Raw genomic sequence first — 18,764 nt, 5'->3', positions numbered from 1 at the left:
TCTTTTTTTTAATACATTACGCAGTATATTGTAGGTAAGGTATCAATATGGCCCCATTTTGGAGAGGAAGAGGGGTGGGTTAATCATTTCGCAATGCAGTCCGCTGAAAACGATGGAAAGCGGCACTCTACATAGCAACTGACGCTGTGGAGAGAAGCCACTTGGCAAATTAAAATACATTTTCGAGAGAAAAAATAACATTTTATAATCGACACAATATGTTTTTAATCCATTACTTACTATACTGTAGGGAAGGTATCGATATGGCCCCATTTTGGAGAGGAAGAGGGGTGGGTTAATCATTTCGGAATGCAGTCCGCTGAAAAGGCTGGAAAGCGGCACTCTACATAGCAACTGACGCTGTGGAATTGCCACAAAAACACATTTTAAGATATTCAACACAGTGGATAGTGCACCCCCCCTTCCCTTCCACTTCGTCACGTTTCATGTGTCAGGTAAACCGCAACAAATGGGGCCATGTGAATTCCCTTCCTACTGTAACTCGGATGCAATCTCCTGGCAAAGTAGCTATTTCGGTGTAAAATTTTGGGCCATGTTGGGAGAGTCTGGGATATAAGTTGCATGGAAAATAGTCCATTCCTTTTTAGTTTGTATGATTTTCTACTAAATTCTCGTGAGAACATAATTGGTCTGAGCTCACAGTTGCACTGATCTGAGTGAGCAATGACCCCACGTGGAGTTCCACTGTGCACTTTCTGCAGTTGTGTGTCAATCGCATGACCTTTTAGCAAATTTGCCATCTGTTTTCCTGTCCGAGTATTTTTTTATTTATTTTTTTGCCTGTAAATGTCTCCTCGTTATCAATCACGCCTCACATGATCCGTCACATTCGGCTCGCTGCGAGAACGGAGCAACCTCCTGCAGCGCGCTGACATATTTCTTCACCCCGCGCCCGTCTCCGAGCGAGCGCGTCGTAGCTCGCTGTCAGACGTCTGAAATTGACCGTCAGTAGCACTCCAACGAAATGATTGACCAATCATGATGACCCCTTACCGGGTCATCTCACCAGGTGCATCTCGGAACAATAAGAAGGTTTTTTTTGTAGTTTTTTTTTCCCAACACGAGGAAAGGAATTTAGATTGTTGTCCGTAGATTGTTATTCTGCATTCTAAGGTAAAAAAAAAAATCTATATTCACTTTTTTGGTAATTTTGTCTATCATTCACAATCCTTATGTTGGACAAGAACACGTGGTTTTCTTTTTGGATGTATTCTAACTCGTAAATAAAGGTAAGCAAAAGTCAGCTAACAATGGAGCCACTCTAAAAACAACAACAATATTCAACTTCCATGGTTTCGTAATACATTCATATTCAGATGTAACATTTTTACATATTTTAGTCATTTTAAGCATACGACTAGACCAGGGGTCGCCAACCCAAATTGTTGAAAGAGCCTTATTGGACCAAAAATACAAAAAACAAATCTGTCCGGAGCCACCAAAAATGTAATATGCAAAGCGAAAGCCATTTATCAACAACATCCAGAAAGGCCGCCGGCTTCTCTGTGCCCGAGATCATCTAAGATGGACTGATATAAAGTGTTATTTATAAATGTTATAATGAAGGCAACATATGACATAAGTGTCTATATGAGCTTTGATAGCCTACTATCAAAATGACTAAGTGTCGCAGGCTGAAACAAATCTTCGTTGACAGAAATGTTGAAATGTATTATTTATTCTACACATTTTTACAACATTATAAACCATTAGTAAATCAGAGGCTACTCAGAAGGTGAGATAACTCACTTTAATGGCCAGAAGTATAGATGTGTGTGTCCAAGTTAAAGGAAACAGCAGGCTGTCTTCTTTTAATAGGTTTTATTACAATCTTTGGCAAGCTAGGTAATGTTTGCTGTGGTCTGGAACAACATGGCACACAAACAACTACCTGAATTGCAGCCAATATTACATACAGATAATGTGTCATGAGACATGCAAAACTAAATTAAATACAAAGAGGATAAAAGTAAAGGATATTAAATGAGCTCTAATATACCTACAAATAAGGCATAGTGATGCAATATGTACATACTGCTAGCCTAAATAGCATGTTAGCATTGATTAGCTTGCAGTCATGCACTGACCAAATATGCCTGATTAGCACCCCAACAAGTCAATGACATCAACAAAGCTCACCTTTCTGCATTCACGCACAGCATAAATTGTTTGGTGGACAAAGGAGCAAAAGATTTTACATGTAAACAAAACTGTTGCGTCACTATGGTGAGTTTAAGAACCGCCAAAATTAATAGGACAAAACGATGTTCACCAAATACTCGCATTGGTGAAGCGTAAGCACACATATATCAAACAGTGGGTTTTCTAACAAGGTTTGTGTCATGTTTGTCACCAAACCAAAAAAAAATACTAAAACAAAATACAATATTTTTCATCTTATCTTTTTCCATTTTCAATTGTTTTGAAAAAAATGCTCCAGGGAGCCACTAGGGCTGCACTACAGAGCTGCTTGCGGCTCGAGAGCCGCGAGTTGCTGACCCCTGGACTAAACTCATCACAACGTTTACTATTTCCTTCAACAACAACTCACAGCAGACTTTGCGAGTGTCAAACCGTGGACTTTGGGGTTTGGATTGTTGTTCCGAGGCAAAGGAAAGTTGGCACGAGCGAGACGTGAATGTAAGTACATATTTATTCTTAAACACTATAACTAACAAAAGGCGCACACAGTGGCGGAGAACAAACTTGACTACTGAAAACAAAAACTAGCACAAAGCCATGACTGTGGACAAAAGAACAAAAGACAGTAACTGTGGCATTTAAACAAACCAAAAACTTACGTGGCATGGACAGAAAGGCAGTTGAGGTATAAAGTCTCCAGGCTGACTTCCTGGCAACTTCCAGTTTAAATAATAGCTATGATGAGTGCAAACAGGTGTGAGACATGAGGACAGGGGCGTGACATGAGGACAACGTGAAAACTAATGAGTTGCTATGGTAATAAGACAAACAAGGAAGTGCAGGAAAAAGAACTGAATGTCCAAAAAACAAAACCAAACATGACCAAAACAAAACATGATCCCATAGATGTGACAGCGAGAGACAACAATCATAATAAAATAATCACCTACATTACGATGTCTGCGCTCACTGGTATACGGACTGTTAGTATGTCTGTATTTTCATGTTTAGATGAAGAATTAAAAAGGTGCCGCAAACGAGCGTCTTTTCACGTCGTTTTCGTCATCTCTAGGTCTAGTCAAACTTCACCAACTTCTCGGTTTATGTCCACAACCTTCTATATCTTATATTCCATCATTAACTTTCACCAACTCAGAGGCGATGCAGCCGCTCATTGCGCCAATATAGTAGCAAAAGCTAGTTAATGTGTTGCTAAAAGTACCACCGCTACATAAGCCGAACCCACCAAATTTTGGATGGGGGAAAATATTTTTTCCATTTATAAGCCGCACTGAACTATAAGCCGCATATATATATATACATTGTGAAATAAGTTATTTACACATGAATGTTTTGTAAATCTTTATTTACATACCTTAATTGTTTCCAAATAGTGTCTGTAACACAGCAGTAAAACGGGTGTTCAAACAAAACAGAAGTCATCGTCATGGACTCACTAGCTGCGGAAGCTAGCTCTCCAATCAGCTAAACAGACTCAATAACTCCACGGTGACGTTTTGGGGAAATTTACGAAACTGAAACAACACAGAAAGAATGCCATTGTAAGTTAATAATACTAAAACAGACACTCGTAAACGTGTTGGCACATTAGCTAATGCTAACGACGCTAGCGTCATTACATTACGATAGCATGTACAAATACATAACTTGGTAAATTTACTGAGGAACCTCAAAACAGACAATCGGTAGAAAATGGATGGAAATAATTTGTGGAACTGGAACAATACGAAAATAACGCCATTGTAAATTAATAACACTAACAAAGACACTCGTAAACGTGATAGCATACTAGCCAAAGTTAACGACGCTAGCTACGATTGCACATACAAATATGCATTAAAACGCTCCTGCAGACATCACACATGGGACGGTTCGGTAAGTAAGAATTGATTTAGTTATATTGTAAATCTTACAAACCTTGCTTGGAGTGATGAAGGAAAAAAAAAATCCATACGAGTAGAAACGCTATGGATGGTTAGAAGACGGAATTGCATTTGCACAAAACGGGAAACGCCGTATGTAGACATTCCCCCAGTAGAACCTGCAAGGAGCTAACTTGTCCAGAAGATGGCGCCACATAGCACAAACAATAACGCAATTTCATTGTCTTTGCACATTATTAAAGGGGAACATTATCACAATTTCAGAAGGGTTAAAACCAATAAGAATCAGTTCTCAGTGGCTTATTTTATGTTTCGAAGTTTTTTTCCAAATTTTACCCATCATGGAATATCCCAAAAAAAGGCTTTAAAATGCCTGATTTTCGCTATCTGTAAATCCACCCGTCCATTCTCCTGTGACGTCACATAGTGATGCCAATACAAACAAACATGGCGGATAGAAGAGCAAGATATAGCGACATTAGCTCGGATTCAGACTCGGATTTCAGCGGCTTAAGCGATTCAACAGATTACGCATGTATTGAAACGGATGGTTGGAGTGTGGAGGCAGACAGCGAAAACAAAATTGAAAAAGAAACTGAAGCTATGGAGCGAATAGCTATTGAAGCTATTCGGCGATCGCCTTCTAACCAACGATTGCATCTTTTGACCACTGGAGCAACTTAAATCCGCCGATTGGTAAGTGTTTGTTTGGCATTAAATGTGGGTGGAGGGAAAGGCTGGATGCAAATATAGCAACAAATGTACATACAGTTAGTCTAAATAGCATGTTAGCATCGATTAGCTGGCAGTCATGTCGTGAAAAAATATGTCTGATTAGCACATAAGTCAATAACATCAACAAAACTCACCTTTGTGATTTCGTTGACTTTATCGTTGGAATTGCATCTGTTTTGAGTGTCGCAGGATATCCACAAATTCTTGCCATTTCTGCCATGTTAGCATCGATTAACTTGCCGTGCTAATCGATGCACACTCCACGTAAATCAACTTGAATCCGTCCCTCATCGTGTTGTTACACCCTCCGACAACACACCGACGAGGCATGATGTCTCCAAGGTACGGAAAACAGTCGAAAAAACGGAAAATAACAGAGCTGATTTGACTTGGTGCGTGAAATGTGTATGAAAAAATGGCGGATTGCTTCCCACTGAACGTCACGGGTGAAAGGTCATTGCTCCGACAACGAACAATTGAAAGGCGTTTAAATCGCCAAATTCACCCTTTTAGAGTTCGGAAATCGGTTAAAAAAACATATGGTCTTTTTTTTTGCAACATCAAGGTATAAATTGACGCTTATGTTCCCCAAACTATTTGCTTCATGGCCGTCAGCAAAAAAAAAAAAAAACACAAACCAGTCGCACCGTTTTATACGCCGCAGGGTTCGAAGCGTGGGGGGAAAAAAGTAGTGTTCTTTTCTCTTATAAGGATTGTGAATGATAAGCCAAATCTCCCATCAAAAAGTGCAATTCCTCTTAAGGACAAATTGTAACTTGTTGTATTTATAAAGTAACCGTGAGGATGGCTACGTCGACCGCACTGATGTCTGGTAATGAACATTATCCATCGCCGTAGGAATCTACATCGCTGTCTATTTTTGTTTCCTCGCCCCTGTCACATGTCCCGGATTCCCACCAGGACGACATGCCGATCCGGAGGGGCCGCCAGAAAACCACGCGCAAGAGAGAGGAGGAGGTGGACATCGATCTGGACGACCCAGAAATCAACCACTTCCCTTTCCCCTTCCACGAGCTGATGGTGTGGGCCGTCCTGATGAAGCGCCAGAAGATGGCGCTGTTCTTCTGGCAGCACGGCGAAGAGGCCATGGCCAAGGCCCTGGTGGCGTGCAAACTCTGCAAGGCCATGGCCCACGAAGCGTCCGAGAATGACATGGTGGACGACATCTCGCAGGAGCTCAACCACAACTCCAGGTGGGCGACGGAGGCCAGCGCGCGTCTCCCCGGGAAAATGACCCGGTTCCGATTTTACCCAGCTCCCGGCGGGGTAGAAGTGACATACATACAGAAATCTAATGACACGCATCATCGTTATTTAAGGACATGCATTGGAGACGATGGTAATCATCTTGGGGGCGGACATTCTGCTTACAGAAATAACTGTTAATTTAGAGGACATTTTGCGCTTGGATATACAGTCGCGATCAAAAAAGTTTGTGAAGAACATAACGTTATGGCTGTCTTGAGTTTCCAACTCTTATTTTTTTGTGATGTAGTGATTGGAGCACAAAAAACATTCATAAGGTTCGGTTCTTTTATGGATTTATTACGGGTCTACTGAAAATGTGTTCAAATCTGCTGGGTCAAAAGTATCACATGGACAAAGATAAGACCTTCTGGAGGATATGTATGTGGTCAGATGAAACAAAAATTGAGCTGTTTGGCCAGCAATATGTTTGGAGGAAAAAATGTATGGCTTTTAATCCCAGGAACACCACACCTACCGTCAATAATGGTGGTGGTAGTATTATGCTCTGGGCCTGTTTTGCTGCCAATGGAACTGGTGGCACAAGGGTTAGTGCATGTGCCTCACAATACGAAGGTCCTGAGTAGTCCTGAGTTCAGTCCCAAGCTCGGGATCTTTCTGTGTGGAGTTTGCATGTTCTCCCCGGGTTCCCTCCGGGTACTCCGGCTTCCTCCCACCTCCAAAGACATGCACCTGGGGATAGGTTGATTGGCAACACTAAATGGTCCCTAGTGTGTGAATGTGAGTGTGAATGTTGTCTGTCTATCTGTGTTGGCCCTGCGATGAGGTGGCGACTTGTCCAGGGTGTACTACGCCTTCCGTCTGATTGTAGCTGATATAGGCACCAGCGCCCTCCGCCACCACAAAGGGAACAAGCAGTAGAAAATGGATGGATGGATGGATGTTTGGAAAATAAAATGAGAGGCCTTTAATCCCAGGAACACCATACCTACTGTCAAGCATGGTGGTGGTAGTATTATGCTCTGGGCCTGTTTTGCTGCCAATGGTACTGGTGGCACAAGAGGTTAGTGCATGTGCCTCACAATAAGAAGGACTGAGTAGTCCTGAGTTCAATCCCGAGCCCAGGATCTTTCTGTGTGGAGTTTGCATGTTCTCCCCGAGTTCCCTCCGGGTACTCCGGCTTCCTCCCACTTCCAAAGACATGCACCTGGGGATAGGTTGATTGGCAACACTAAATTGGTCCAAGTGTGTGAATGTGAGTGTGAATGTTGTCTGTCTATCTGTGTTGGCCCTGTGATGAGGTGGCGACTTGTCCAGGGTGTACACGCCTTCCGTCCGATTGTAGCTGAGATAGGCAACATCGCCCCCCTCAGCCCCAAAGGGAATAAGCGGTAGGAAATGGATGGATGGATGTATGTTTGGAGGAGAAAAGGTGAAGCCTTTATCCCAGGAACACCATGCCTACCGTCAAGTATGGTGGTGGTAGTATTATGCTCTGGGCCTGTTTTGCTACCAATGGAACTGGTGGCATAGGGGTTAGTGCATGTGCCTCACAACACGAAGATCCTGAGTAGTCCTGAGTTCAGTCCCGGACTCGGGATCTTTCTGTGTGGAGTTTGCATGTTTTCCTCGGGTTCCCTCCGGGTACTCCGGCTTCCTCCCACTTCCAAAGACATGCACCTGGGGATAGGTTGATTGGCAACACCAAATTGGGCCTAGTGTATGAATGTTGTCTGTTTATCTGTGTTGACCCTGCGATGAGGTGACGACTTGTCCAGGGTGTACCCCGCCTTTCGCCCGAATGCAGCTGAGATAGCCTCCAGCACCACCGTGACCCCAAAAAGCACACACGGTAGAAAATGGATGGATGGATCAGTGATACTCTATGTTATTGCATATGTCAGCAACTAAATTAGGAGCCTTTGTTTGTTTACTTACTACTAAAAGACAAGTTGTTTTGTATGTTCACTATTTTATTTAAGGACAAACTTGCAATTGGAAACTTACAGTGGGGCAAAAAAGTATTTAGTAAGCCACCGATTGTGCAAGTTCTCCCTTTTAAAATGGTGACAGAGGTCTGTAATTTTCATCATAGGTACACTTCAACTGTGAGAGACAGAATGTGAAGAAAAAACAACAGGAATTCACAATGTAGGAATTTTAAAGAATTTATTTGTAAATTATGGTGGAAAATAAGTATTTGGTCAACCATTCAAAGCTCTCACTGATGGAAGGAGGTTTTGGCTAAAAATCTAACAATACATGGCCCCATTCATTCTTTCCTTAAAACGGATCAATCGTCCAAAAGCATGATGTTTCCACCCCCATGCTTCACAGTAGGTATGGTGTTCTTGGGATGCAACTCAGTATTCTTCTTCCTCCAAACACGACGAGTTCAGTTTATACCAAAAAGTTATATTTTGGTTTCATCTGACCACATGACATTCTCCCAATCCTCTGCTGTATCATCCATGTATCCATTTTGGTATAAGAAGAATAATACTGAGTTGCATCCCAAGAACACCAAACCTACTGTGAAGCATGGGGGTTGGAAACATCATGCTTTGGGGCTGTTTTTCTGCTAAGGGGACCGGACGATTGATCCGTGTTGAGGAAAGAATGAATGGGGCCATGTATCGTGAGATTTTGAGCCAAAACCTCCTTCCTTTAGTGAGAGCTTTGAATGGTTGACCAAATACCTATTTTCCACCATAATATACAAATAAATTATTTAAAATTCCTACAATGTGAATTCCTGGATTTTTTTTTCCACATTCTGTCTCTCACAGTTGAAGTGTACCTGTGATGAAAATTACAGACCTCTGTCATCATTTTAAGTGGGAGAACTTGCACAATCGGTGGCTGACTAAATACTTTTTTGCCCCACTGTATGTTTAATGTACCCTAAGATTTTTTTGTTAAAATAAGGCCAATAATGCCATTTTTTGTGGTCCCCTTTACTTTAATAGTATCGAAAAAAAATGTTGGTATCGGGACAACACTAATTACTACATACCATCTAAGGAAGTTGTATTGGGTACATTAGTACATTAGTGTGGTTTTAGTGTGTCAAAAAAAGTGCGTGGTGTAGAAATCGCCACAGTTTATTTAAGATGGAGTGTAGTACAAGAGAATACGTATGCGTGTATCCACTCCAGCCATTTCAAATTGGAAGTGTTCATGTGCAAATCTAATTTAGACTTTCCAGCAGATGGCCAGCGATGCCTGGACCAGGTTCATGTAATCCTTACATGTTGAGCACAAGGCGCACTGCTCCCTCTGTTCATGTCTTTCTGTTTATGTTCCTGCATACTGTCTCCCAGAGAGTTTGGCCAGCTGGCAGTGGAACTTCTGGACCAGTCCTATAAACAGGATGAGCAGATGGCCATGAAGCTCCTGACTTATGAGCTGAAGAACTGGAGCAACGCCACCTGCCTGCAGCTGGCGGTAGCGGCCAAACATCGAGATTTCATCGCGCACACCTGCAGCCAAATGCTGCTGACCGACATGTGGATGGGACGACTGCGGATGCGCAAGAACTCAGGACTGAAGGTACAGCGAAATGTATTTGAATATTAGAGTAATTTGGTTCCAACACCCGTTTCCGTTTGAGTTGGGAAATTGTGTTAGAGGTAAATAAAAACAGAATACAATGATTTGCAAATCCTTTTCAACCCATATTCAATTGAATGCACTACAAAGACAATATATTTGATGTTCAAACTCTTAATTTTTTTTTTTTCAAGCAAATAATAATCAACTTAGAATGTCATGGCTGCAACACGTGCCAAAGTAGTTGGGAAAGGGCATGTGTTACATCACCTTATCTTTTAACAACACTCAATTAACGTTTATTGAAGCTTTGAAAGTGGAATTCTTTCCCATTTTTATGTAAAGCTTCAGTCGTTCAACAGTCCGGGGTCTCCGCTGTCGTATTTTACGCTTCATAATGCGCCACACATTTTTGATGGGAGACAGGTCCGGACTGCAGGCGGGCCAGGAAAGTACCCGCACTCTTTTTTTGTACGAAGCCACGCTGTTGTAACACGTGCTGAATGTGGCTTGACATTGTTTTGCTGAAATAAGCAGGGGCGTCCATGCAAAAGACGGCGCTTAGATGGCAGCATATGTTGTTCCAAAACCTGTATGTACCTTTCAGCATTAATGGTGCCCTCACAGATGTGTAAGTTACCCATGCCTTGGGCACTATTGCACCTCCATACCATCACAGATGCTGGCTTTTGAACTTTTCGTCGAAAACAGTCTGGATGGTTCGCTTCCCCTTTGGTCCGGATGACACAATGTCGAATATTTCCAAAAACAATTTGAAATGTGGACTTGTCAGACCACAGAACCCTTTTCCACGTTGCATCAGTCCATCTTAGATGATCTCGGGCCCAGAGAAGCCGGCGGCGTTTCTGGATGTTGTTGATAAATGGCTTTCGCTTTGCATAGTAGAGCTTTAACTTGCACTTGTGGGGCGGCATAGCTCGGTTGGTAGAGCGGCCGTGCCAGCAACTTGAGGGTTGCAGGTTTGATTCCCGCCCCCACCATCCTAGTCACTGCCGTTGTGTCCTTGGGCAAGACACTTTACCCACCAGCTCCCAGTGCCACCCACACTGGTTTAAATGCAACTTAGATATTGGGTTTCACTATGTAAAGCGCTTTGAGTCACTTGAGAAAAGCGCTAAATAAATACAATTCACAAAATTCACTTCACTTACAGATGTAGCGACCAACTGTATTCTGTGATAGAGGTTTTCTGAAGTGTTCCTGAGCCCTTGTGGTGATATCCTTTATAGGTTGATGTCAGTTTTTGATACAGTGCCGTCTAAGAGATTGAAGGTCACGGTCATTCAATGTCGGTTTCCGGCCATGCCGCTTACGTGGAGTGATTTCTCCAGATTCTCTGAACCTTTTGATGATATTATGGACCGTGGATGTTGAAATCCCTAAATTTCTTGCAATTGCACTTTGAGAAATGTTGTTCTTAAACTGTTTGACTATTTGCTCACGCAGTTGTGGACAAAGGGGTGTACCTCGCCCCATCCTTTCTTGTGAAAGACTGAGCATTTTCTGGGAAGCTGTTTTTATACCCAATCATGGCACCCACCTGTTCCCAATTAGCCTGCACACCTGTGGGATGTTCCAAATAAGTGTTTGATGAGCATTCCTCAACTTTATCAGTATTTATTGCCACCTTTCCCAACTTCTTTGTCACATGTTGCTGGCATCAAATTCTAAAGTTAATGATTATTTGCAAAAAAAAAATGTTTATCAGTTTGAACATCAAATATGTTGTCTTTGTAGCATATTCAACTGAATATGGGTTGAAAATGATTTGCAAGTTATTGTTTTCCGTTTATATTTACAACAAACACAATTTCCCAACTCATATGGAAACGGGGTTTGTTTATGTTTTGTATTTCAAGTCAAAGCTGTTTGGTAATATTTGTACAGTGGAAGGTTTATTTACGGACTTAATTGGTTCTTGAACAGGGTTCGTAAATGGATCATTTTGTATGTTGAAGCAATTTTTTTTATATATGAAACAATGTACAGTCATGGTCAAAAGTTTACATACACTTGTAAAGAACATAATGTCATGGCTGTCTTGAGTTTCCAATCATTTCTACAACTGTTATTTTTTTGTGATAGAAAATGTGACCAAATCTGCTGAGTCAAAAGTATACTGTGAACCACTCTTTCTGTCGTGCGGGTTCCATGGACCACCAAGGAAGGACATGGCTTTAAGCAGTGTTGACTTTCTTTATTTTCCAGTAAGAAAAGTATTTTTCGGGTTTCTTTTCAGTCACCCGTGTCGTCTGCCTCTCGCTCTCGCTCTCTTCTGGGTTGCATGCGCTTTGTTTCGTTACGTCGTTGTTTCTCCACCTCCCCGACGTTGATGGCTGCCGCCCTTTTAAACAGTGCGAGAGGATTCAGTAATCCTTTACAGGTGAGCGATCCACGCACCTGATCACAATTGTGGCGTCGCTCCCGGCCCGTCCCGCCTCGCCGCTCGCTGGCCATCCCCGCCTCATCGCCGCCATCTTGGGCCAGGGTTCCGGCGTGCCCTGTCTTTCTTTCGGACTCTCGGCTCTGCTTCTCCACAGTCCTCCATTGCCAGACGAAAGCTGGCTGAGCATACTCCCCCCTCCTTTTCTTGAAGGGGTGGGAAATGACTGTCACGGCCACCTGTGCCCCCGATCTTCTCTTCATTTTTCCCTTGTTCTTCTTTTTCTTCCTCTTCATTTTCTTCTATTTTGTCTTTGTCTTCTTCCATTTCGTCTTTGTCTTCTGTATCATCCTCTTCTGTATCTTTTTCTTCTGTATCATTTTCTTCTGTATCTTTTTCTTGAATTTCTTCAACATCTGTATAATTTTTTTGAACTTCTTATTCAACTTCTTCAACTTCTTCTGTATCATTTTATTGCACATCTTTAATTTCTTCTTCTTCAACTTCTTCTTCTTCAACTTCTTCAACTTTTTCTTCTTCTTCAACTTCTTCTTTGGGGGGCACCTCCCCGCCCCCCCTTCACCCCCTACCATGTCCGCCAGCACCTGCAGGAGCCGGCATTGTTGTCGGCTGCTTGCTGCGAGGCCGGTCAGTGCGCCTACGAGAGCCCACAAGGGATTGTCCTCCCGCGCCTCCGGTGGTCCAGCCAGGTTGGACGCCAAATGTGAACGACTCTCTCTGTCGTGCGGGTTCCAGGGACCACCAAGGAAGGACATGACTTTGAGCAGTGTTGACTTTCTTTATTTTCCAGTAAGAAAAGTATTTTTTGGGTTTCTTTTCAGTTGCCCGCGTCGTCTGCATCTCGCTCTCCCTCTCGCTCTCGCTCTCTTCCTGGTTGCATGTGCTTCGTCTCGTTCCCTCGTTGTTTCTCCACCTCTCTCCCCGACGTTCACGGTTGTCGCCCTTTTAAACAGTGCGAGAGGATTCATTAATCCAATACAGGTGCGCGATCCACGCACCTGATCTCGATTGTGGTGTCGCTCCCGGCACGCCCCGCCTCGCCGCTCGCTCGCCATCCCCGCCTCCTTGCTGCCATCTTGGGCCGGGCTCCGGCGTGTCCTGCCTCTCTGTCGGACTGTCGGCTCCGCCTCTTCTCATATACATACAGCAATGTTAATATTTGGTTACATGTCCCTTGGCGGCCCTGCGATGCAGTGGCGACTTGTCCAGGGTGTACACCGCCTTCCGCCCGAATGCAGCTGAAATAGGCTCCATTGACCCCAAAAAGGCACAAGTGGTAGAAAATGGATGGATGGATGAAAATGTGAGCAAATCTGCTGGGTCACACATATACATACAGCAATGTTAATATTTGGATACATGTCCCTTGGCGGCCCTGTGATGAGGTGGCGACTTGTGCAGGGTGTACCCCGCCTACCGCCCGAATGCAGCTGAGATAGGCTCCAGCGGCCACCCCATAAAGGACAAGCGGTAGAAAATGGATGGATAAATGTCCCTTGGCAAGTTTAGCTGCAATAAGGCGCTTTTGGTAGCCATTTACAAGCTTCTGGTTGAATTTTTGACCACTCCTCTTGACAAAATTGGTGCAACTCAGCTAAATTTCTTATTTTCTAATTTATTTTCTTATAATGACGGTAACAATAATGGACAATTGAAATCCCATGAGGGTGAAAGTTCAGCGCATCACTTCAGAGATTAATGAGACCGATCACCCAGAAACATCCGTCGGTTGAAGTCTACCAATCATCGTCTGAAGCCACCGGGAACAGAGGAGCTGACCTTAATTACTAGAAAAACCTTGAAAATGTGTCCCACATATTCTACCTTTCAGGCCCGAGCCTTTAGGACACATTTTTCAGCGTACCGCGGCGTCAGATGTGTCGGTGCCTGCTCAATAATCAGCTCTCTTACAGTGCCTGTATTGCCCTCGGATAAAATACACTTGGGAGGGTGAGGTATTTTCTCAGTAAAATGTAATTTCGCGACTTCATGTGCCGGGGAGGTTAGGGTAGATTAGAGAGGTCGCACTCATTTATAACTGCCAGTTGGCATGTGGAGCTGCCGGCGGTGCAGTCTGTGGGCGGGTGGCCACTCAGCAGGGGGCGGGGAGGGTTAGGGGGGGTCACACGAAATGGAGAGTGAGACAAGTTAGCCTCTCCCCACAGAGCGCTTTAAGTCTTCCTTGACCTTTTGGAGACAGCGTGTTTGGGTCGAGGCGAGATACCGCTGAGCCTCGCGAGACGGAATGCCAGCGAGCGTTGCCACAAATTGAGCAAACAAGATCTTATGCCCTCGGGATGACATACAGCAAATAACACTATCCAAATAATGTCACGACAATATGCGTGACACGTAAGGACTGTTCGCATCTATTCCCAACATTGTAGCCCGTCATGGTGTCGTCACTGCAAGCTCTGAGTGGACTATGAATCACTGAGATGAGAACGTTGATAATAATAATAATAATAATAATAATAATAATAATAATAATAATAATAATATATTTTATTTGTAAAAAAGCACTTCACGTTGAGCAAACAACTTCAAAGTGCCTTAGTGTAAAAAAATACTACTACTAATAATAATAAAAAGATAATAAAAATAGATAAAATATAAAACTAGAAACTGTTATGTTTTTTACTAAATGGAGGTGACGCCAAACGGACACCAGGTGGCGGTAGTGTACAAAGATTTAATATATAGTAAATATATCTATATATAATACTACTTGTAACGACTGATTGGCATTAGTCCCTCCGTGGATACGTCGACAAGAACACAGCAATGGTAAGTTTAAATGATTTATTAAACTTATCCAAAGCAAGCTACGAACAAAAATACTGGCGCCAACAGACAAAATAAACCAAGGGCGCTAGCATAAAAGCTAGGAATAGAAAACAGAAAAACTAGGACTGGCACGAAGGCACACAAAAAGGAAAAACAATTCATCGGCATGAGAGCTGGAATAAAACAAAGGCTTAGCGTGAAAAGCTAGCGAGAATGAAGTCAGTCGATACTGTTGCTCGAATGCAAATTAGGATCCGAGAATGAATAACGAAAAGGGGCGAGTTTAAATAAGGGAGGTGATTAGAAGAAAACAGGAGTGCGTAGATAACAAGCGGCAGGCGAACTAATGAGCTACCATGGTGACAGACTGAACAGGAAATAAAGACGTCAAACAGGGTGATACAAAAATGGAACAATAAACCATAATATGGGAAGATTGGAGTACGGATCATAACACTACTACTACTAATAATAAACAATACTAATAAGCTAGAGAATGGTGTGTGTCAAAAACCCAAGAGTGTGTATGGTGTACGACTATGTGAAGTATTTAATTGGAGTGTGTGTTACCTACGTGTTGACGAGAGCGAAGGAACGCGGAAGTCCGTAGGGCAGGAGCGAAGAGACAAGATCTGTGTCCAAGCGCGGGGAGTCAATGATTGAGGGAGGCAGTCAGAGTCCAGAGGGAGATCCAGGGAAAAAGGTGACACGCACAGCTCACCTGAAAGACGACGGAGTGGGAGAACACAGGGAGAGCAGGATCGCACAAAGCAGGATTATCGCTTACTGAACGTCAATTGAGAACTAAGTTCCCGCGCCGATCCTTGGTCCACTGGTCCCTTTAAACAGCTTCACGTCATCAGTCACAGGTGTGTCAGGCGTGGACTGCGGCCGGCTGCGGCGGAGAGTGGGTGTGGTCCGCTAGATGAGCGCGGGGGCGTGTCTGGAGTGCGCTGTCAGCGGGTCCTCAGGTTGGATCCGCAGCGGAGGGAGACGCTGAATGTGTATGTGCCACAACAGAAACAGCCCAATAGCTAGAACCAGCATGCATATGTATATTGTGTGAATTGTGAATTATATTTATATAGCGCTTTTCTCAAGTGACTCAAAGCGCTTTACATAGTGACACCCAATATCTAAGTTACATTTATACCAGTGTGGGTGGCACTGGGAGCAGGTGGGTAAAGTGTTTTGCCCAAGGACACAACGGCAGTAACTAGGATGGCACAAGCGGGAATCGAACCTGCAACTCTCAACTGGCACGGCCACTCTACCAACCGAGCTATGCCGCCCCACATATTTTTAAAAGAAGGGTTTTTAAGCCTTTTTTAAAAGCATCCACAGTCTGAGGTGCCCTCAGGTGGTCAGGGAGAGCGTTCCACAGACGTGGAGCAACTGAGCAGATAGCCTGGTCTCCAATAGTTAGTAGCTTTGTCCTTGAAAGGTTGAAGGAGGCGAGCCTGTTTGGAGCGGAGGTGTCGTGTGGAGGATTTGGGGGTGAGCAGTTTTTTGAGGTAGACGGAGGCATTTCCACGGAGGCACTGGTGAGTTAGTAATGAGAATTTGAATTCAATCCTGAGTGGAACAGGAAGCCAGTGAAAGGATTTGAGAGTTGTTGTGATGTGGTCGTATTTCGTATGATTTTAATGGACAGATTCTTTGGATATTTTTGATTGATGTGGAGGGCAACACACTGGAGTTTGTATTGTCTCCTGGGCGCAGAACATTAAAGGAGACAGATTACAGAACAATAACTTGTTAAATCAGTGTTTTTCAACCATTATCTAATTCCACCAAAAGCTCGGCACAGATACCAAGTAATACTCTTTCAAATCAGTTGGTGGCAGACAATAGCTAATTGCTTTGTAGATGTCGAAACCAGCGGAAGGCAATGTGCAGGTAAAGAAGTGTCTAATGCTTTAACCAGAAATAAACAAAAGGTTAGTGCCCCTAAGAAAAGGCTTTGAAGCTTAGGGAAGGTTATGCAGAACTAAACTAAAACTGATCTGGCTATGAAGTAAACGAAAATAGAATGCTGGACGACAGCAAAGACTTACTGTGGAGCAAAGAGGGCGTCCACAATGTACATCCGTACATGACATGGCAATCCACAATGTGCTGTCAAAACATGGACTATGGTGTGGTTTGTTTTACCGGAATGCAAAAGAACTGGACCGGACATGGCCTGAAGGTAAAGACATGTTTATATGAAAAAGTTGCAAACAAAAGGCGTGCACAAGGCGGAGAACAAACTTGGCTAAAAAAACAAAAATTAGCACAAAAGCAGAACTATGGAGATAAAAACGAAAGAAACTAACTGTGGCATTAATAAATAAAAACTTATTTGTGGTGACGTGAGCGGGGCAGCATGAACTATGACATGAAACAGGTATGAAACAGAGTGTAGAGTACAGAGTACAATGACGCCAGACCGACTGCCTGGCAACTACAAGCTTAAATAATAGTGACATGATTATTGACAGTTGCGTGAGTCCAAACATATCAGGTGCGTGAGTCCAAGTGAATCAGGTGAACTAGTTGGTCGTCATGCTGACAAAACAAACAAGAGTGCACAAAGAGTAAAAAAAAAACTAACAAAACATAACTAAACAAAACGTGACCACAGAACATGACATGTGCCCAAAAAGAAGGTTAAAAACGACTGAAATATTCTTGATTGAGAAATGACCCTCAAAGGAAAAAAAAGACAAAAAGGTACCGAAATAGAAGCGTAAGACAAGAACTAAAACACTACACACAGGAAAACGGCAAAAAACTCAAAATAAGTCACGGCGGGATGTGACAGGTGGTGACAGTACACCTACTTTGAGACAAGAGCTATACTGATGCATGCTTGGTTATGCTTTAAACGACTTTTTACTGTCGTTTTTTCATGATTTCTGCTGGTGGTGTGCCTCTGGATTTTTTCAGGGCAAAAAATGTGTCTTGGCTCAAAAAAGGTCAAAAACATTGTGTTAAGTGGTTGTTAACACCTATTTGGGGCTCTAGACTGCCTGCCTGCAACCCTCAAATGTCCCTCAAATGTTAGCTACCTGGAATAACTATGTGAAAAAATCAGGGCTGCCAAGTGAATACCGTATTTCCCGGACTATAGAGCGCAGCGGGGTATTTTAAATTGTAGGAGAAAAGAATAGCTGTCCATATATTAGCCGCACCGAACTATAAGCCGCAGATATATACGTTATAAAATGAATTATTTACACAGAAAGATTCTGTAAATGTTTATTTACATACCTTCATTGTTTCCTGTCTGTAACACGGCAGTAAAACGGCTGATCAAGCAAAGCAGAAGTCATGGTCATGGATCCACTAGCTGCGAAAGCTAGCTCTCCAATCGACTAAAAAGACTCAATAACTCCAAAGTAACGTTTTGGGAAAATTTACGAAACTGAAACAATACAAAAAAAAAATGCCATTGTAAGTTAATAATACTAGCACAGACACTTTTAAACGTGATTAGCATATTAATTAATGCTAGCTTCAAGACATTACGATAACACATACATGAAAACACCCCTACAGACTTTACACATGAGATGGTTTAATAAGTGAAAATAGTTTTACTTATATTGTAAAACTTAAAAACCTTGCTTGGGGGGATGAATGAAGAATCCATACGAGTAGAAACGCTATGGACGGCTAGAAGACTGAACGGCACTCTACTACAGGGGGTGATCAAGGGTGATGGGTCAAATGCAGAGAATAATTTCGCCACATCTATTATGTGTGTGACAATCGTTGGTACTTTAACTTTAACTTTAAGGTTGAAAGCACTATCTGTAAATGGAAGGACTCTGCGGCGATCAAACTCTCGAAAAGATGGCGCCATAGCACAAACAGCAAACCACACATTAAATAGGCTCCATGGTGGCCCAATAAGTTGGTTCCTCCACTGCACATGAAGGAAGGAGAGTCTCTGTTGTTCCTTTTTGGCCAGTCCAGAAGGAACC

The 18,764-nt window shown here is 43.0% G+C and overlaps 1 protein-coding gene across 6 annotated transcripts in view; it reads left to right on the top strand.

Moving 5' to 3' along the window:
* Positions 1-18,764, top strand: part of trpm3 (transient receptor potential cation channel, subfamily M, member 3) — a 400,472-nt gene that overhangs the window by 305,233 nt on the left and 76,475 nt on the right. For all 6 annotated transcript variants that reach the window (XM_061897816.1, XM_061897779.1, XM_061897795.1 and 3 more), the window contains exons 15-16: positions 5,724-6,016; positions 9,353-9,581. In XM_061897816.1, coding sequence (XP_061753800.1) covers positions 5,724-6,016; positions 9,353-9,581 — 522 coding nt within the window. The remainder of the gene's footprint in view (positions 1-5,723; positions 6,017-9,352; positions 9,582-18,764) is intronic.

This window comes from Nerophis ophidion, linkage group LG01, assembly GCF_033978795.1.
Source record: "Nerophis ophidion isolate RoL-2023_Sa linkage group LG01, RoL_Noph_v1.0, whole genome shotgun sequence".
In the NCBI taxonomy this organism is placed as follows: domain Eukaryota; kingdom Metazoa; phylum Chordata; class Actinopteri; order Syngnathiformes; family Syngnathidae; genus Nerophis; species Nerophis ophidion.
Note: the sequence above shows the minus strand (reverse complement) of the source record. Positions and strands in the feature narration are given on the sequence as shown.